At 28.6% G+C, this 4,641-nt stretch overlaps 1 protein-coding gene across 1 annotated transcript; it reads left to right on the top strand.

Annotated features, from left to right (window-relative positions):
- Nucleotides 1-767: 767 nt before the first annotated feature.
- HELRODRAFT_157371 (hypothetical protein) lies at nucleotides 768-3,582 on the top strand (the record flags this gene model as incomplete). Its single annotated transcript, XM_009023279.1, has 8 exons — nucleotides 768-818; nucleotides 889-1,059; nucleotides 1,197-1,288; nucleotides 1,347-1,409; nucleotides 1,478-1,616; nucleotides 1,674-1,754; nucleotides 1,830-1,940; nucleotides 3,346-3,582. The coding sequence occupies 8 exons, from the start codon at nucleotides 768-770 to the stop codon at nucleotides 3,580-3,582; spliced, it is 945 nt and encodes a 314-aa protein (XP_009021527.1).
- Between the last annotated feature and the right edge of the window lie 1,059 nt (nucleotides 3,583-4,641).

The raw sequence follows: 4,641 nt of genomic DNA, 5'->3' as shown, positions 1-4,641 counted from the left end.
ATGTTCATAAAAGATGCGAAAAAAATATTCCTCAACTCTGTGGTCTTGACCATACGGAGAGAAGAGGTCGAATAAATCTCAGTTTGGATATTTTTTTTGGAAAGTTAACAATTGAAAGTTAGTTATTAATAATGCAATAAACTAAAAATTAAATTAAACGAAAAAATGTTTTTTTAAACTAGTTAGAGGAGCCAAAAATCTTATACCAATGGATGCAAGTGGTTTAGCCGATCCATTTGCCATCGTAAAATTCAAGCCTGACATTGAAAAATATAAAAACAAAATATTTAAAACAAAAACCATCAAAGCCAGCCTCAACCCAGTTTGGAAAGAAAAATTTCAAATGTTCGTTTATTTTTTTCAATTTTTGAACCTTGGTAGTTTCAACTTTTTTGCATTGACATACAGAAAAGTTAAAAACGAAGATCACTCAAGACGATTAATCATTGAAGTTTGGGACTGGGATAGAGTATCAAGAAATGATTTTATGGGGTCATTGTCATTTGGCTTATCAGAAATTAACAAAGAAAAGGTAGACGGATGGTTTAAACTTTTAGGCCAAGAAGAAGGAGAATATTATAATATACCTTGCACTGATAAACTAGATTACGCAAAAGTAGAGGTTAGTCATCTCGTCTAATAAAACTGTTACATCATATTTTTAAATATTTTGCATAAAAATACATCAGAAAAGGTTAAATAAAGAATTAAGAAAAACCAATAAATCAGTTTATGAAGTCGTACAGTCTTCTGGAAAATCTTATAGTATGAACGATTTCAACTTTTTATGCGTTTTGGGAAGAGGATCGTTCGGCAAAGTTATTTTGTTTTATAAACAACAGTTTTTTGATTACAATAGAAGGAATAAGTTAAAATTTGTAATTTTAGGTTATGTTAGCAGAAGAAAAACAAACTAAAGAGTTGTATGCTATAAAATGTTTGACTAAAGAATCTGTTGTTCAAGATGCTATTGAACCTGTTTTTGTTGAAAAACGTATCCTCAGTCTTAAAAACAAACCGCCGTTTTTAGTCAATTTACACTCTTGTTTTCAAACAAAAGTCTGATAAATGTTCATTTTTATGTTCGTAATATAATCTGAGCAATTAGTTTTTATTAAACCACATTTTTTATAACATAATAACTTGAAACACTTTAAAAACCAATAAAAATTCTTAAAATCAAATTTGAATTTTAGGATCGATTATTTTACGTAATGGAATATGTTAATGGAGGAGATTTGACTTTCAGAATTCAGAAAGAAAAAAGTTTTAAAGAGCCTATAGCTGTGTTTGTATTAAACAAATTTTTTGTAAAAATTGTTATTGTAACTAATAAAATAATTTAGTTTTTATGCAGCCGAAGTGGCGATAGCTTTATTTTTTTTGCACGAAAATGGAATTATCTACAGGTTACGTCGTTGTATAAAATTTGGAAAATTTTTGAATTGGGACATCAGATTATAAAAATTGCTTTTAGAGACTTGAAACTTGACAATGTAATGATCGATAGCGATGGCCATGTAAAGTTGACAGACTTTGGAATGTGTAAGGAAAACATTACTTCAAATGTTAATACAACCACGTATTGTGGTACACCGGATTTTTTAGCACCAGAGGTTTATATTAATAATAATAATAAATAAAAGACTTATTCAGAATTTTGTATTGAACAGATTATTTTGCGTAAACCTTATGGAAAGTCTGTAGATTGGTGGGCATTTGGAGTTTTCATTTATGAAATGCTTGTAGGCGAAGTAAGATTAATTTTTGTGAAAAAATTAAATTATTAACAAACAACCTGTAACAAACAACCTATCCCTAAAACGCAGACACCTTTTGGTTCCTCTTACGACGAATTGCAATTATCTTACAACATTGTCGAACAAAACATCAGTTTTCCAAAAAGTCTGTCCAAAGAAGCGATAAACATTATGAAAGGAGTAAGTCAAGGGGGGCAAACATTTTGTTGTGAGGGCCGCATTGAGAACTATTTTACCTTTGAAGGGCCGCATATCTACTTAAATAGCTAATTTTTTCCACCCGGGGAGAACGTTTTTAAGATTTGTGGCTTTTTTTTGGCTGTAATGTCTGGCTGACGACCTCCTTTTTTTTGGCGAACAAAGCCCCGCAGGCCGCATAAAATAGTTTCGCGGATCGCATTCCACCCCTGTAATAAGTGATTTCCAAAATAATATTAATAATATTAATTAACGATAATTTCATTTATCCGATGTCTTATGCATAGCGTTGAATCGTTATTAACGTTTGAAAAAATTATAAAATCAAATTTAATTTGCAAAATAAAATATAATTATTACTTATATAATTAATTTAAAACAACAAAAAATGTAATATATTGAAAATTAGTTTAATAATTATCTTCTGACGATTTTCTTATCGTTTAAATAAATAACGAGTGTTTAGAATAAAAAACTGCAGATTTTTAGAGCAAACCGGAAGTGGTTAATAATAACAATAATATTCATTTATCAAAGCCTTTTACAGAACGCTTTAAAAAATGCTGTTATAAAAATTAAATTGCCAACGATGTTATAAATATAAAGTTGCCAACCAAAAATTGATTCTTTATTTATTGCCAGCCGATGACAAAAGATTCACAAAATCCTTTATTTTATTTTTTTTTTACAAATGACACATACATGTGGAAAAAACTTAGGCATAATATTTTATAAAACATTATAACAGATTTATTTAACATTTTGGTAATCAAACATTTATTATAAAAAATTTAAAAGAAAATGTAAATCCGTCGATTTTCAAATAAATAGTAACATAGCCAAGTTATGGAGTTTTAGGACTGGAAAATTTATTTGGGGTTTAAAAGTTAAATTGAAAAAAAATCTATATATAAATTTTGACTGGAAACCGTTTCAGCTCTTTGATAATAATAACAATTGGTCAATTTTTGTGCAAAAAACCAAAAACACTGGTTGTAATAGGAAAATTGCTAAAAATGTAAAATAAGCCAAAAAACATTAATTTTTTTTATAAAATCTATGCCTGCCCTATAAAAAATTTAGTAGTTGTACTGTACATGGGTGATTTTCAAAGTAGACTTGCTGATTTTGTTTACTCTTTTTTTAACAATATTATAACGGTTTCTAACGTTATCTCACTTTTTTATTTGCTGATTTGCTGATGATACAAATGATTCGGATTCATTGGATCATTCTTTTTATGTTTCGTCAAAGCTAACGTTTTTCAAAACTAGCCAGTTGATAAGGATTCATTAACAGTTCAAAATTTAGAAGTTAAAGCCGTTAAAAAATTAATTTTGAAAATAAAGTTTAAATTTGTAATATTAACTGTTATGTATTTATGCAGCTATTAGTAAAGAACCCTGCGACAAGACTTGGTTGTGGGACTGAAGTTCAGGAAATTGTAATCAAAGAGCATTTTTTTTTTCGAATGGTAAATTGGGTTAAATTAGAGAACAAAGAAGTTCAACCGCCCATTAAACCATTAATAGTAAGATTAATTGCAATAATTAAATTAATTTTTGTAACAATATTGAAACATTCAATTAGAAATTATTTTGAAATTTTTGCGCATTTTCAGTAGCAAGTCTGTCTATTTCTACATTTTAGTGAGATCCTCAAACGTTAAATTTTTTTCTCTTTTTTTTCCACGCACCACACACACACACAACCACACACACACACACACACACACACATACGTTTTTAAAAAGTAATATCCTTCAGTAACTACCAAAATTTGACAAGAAAATTAATATCACTGGGGTGTCTAGTGTTAATCATATAAAATTGTTTCTCCTGCAAGTTTATAGATTTTGTTTACTCTTTCTTCATTAACATTATAACGGTTTCTAACGTTATCTCACTTTTATTTTCTGATGATACAAACATTTTTTAGATCTTTCCTCTTTATCTAATTATAAATTTGTTACTAATATTTTTTTCATCTCTAAAAAAAAAAGTTTAATTATCCTTTTATTTAAACTCTAACTCCTTGCTACCTGCATCTCAATCTGATCACAGACCTTCTCACAGTGCTGAACCATCTTTACTAAAAATTCATAATGAGATCCTTCTCTCTACTGACAATAGTAATCTTAGTCATCTTTTTCTTGACTTTTCTTTTGCTTTTGATACTGTTGATTATACTATTCTCTTGAAACCATTGGATCATTCTTTTAATGTTTCGGATTCTTTTCTATCTAATTTCTATTGTGTTCTTCATAATTTATCTCTATTATTGCTTGGTGTGACTCTATGTATCTTAAACTAAATCCTTCTATGTTTGATTATTATGTTTTAATAAATTAAAACACACTATTACTATTCATTCTATTATCTTACCTGATTTTAAAACTCTTGATTTTTCTCATGAGTTTTGTAATTTAGGCTTTATCTTTGGTTCTAGCATGTCTCTTATATCTCGGTTTAATAGTGCTGCTAAAAGTTTTTACCTTCATCTACTTAGAACTTAGCTTTTGCTTATTCTTGACGATCCAATTTTTTTCTTATTTGTAATTTTATTAATTTTATTTAGAATTAGTTATTGTAACTCTCTCTACTATGGTCTTCCTGATTCTACCTTTAACTAAAGCTTTTAACTAGGGATGCACCGAAGTTCGGCCCCGGCCAAAATCCGGCTT

Source organism: Helobdella robusta (assembly GCF_000326865.2).
Source record: "Helobdella robusta unplaced genomic scaffold HELROscaffold_35, whole genome shotgun sequence".
NCBI lineage: Eukaryota > Metazoa > Annelida > Clitellata > Rhynchobdellida > Glossiphoniidae > Helobdella > Helobdella robusta.
The sequence above is the reverse complement of the archived record's forward strand: the minus strand, read 5'-3'. Positions and strand labels throughout refer to the sequence as shown.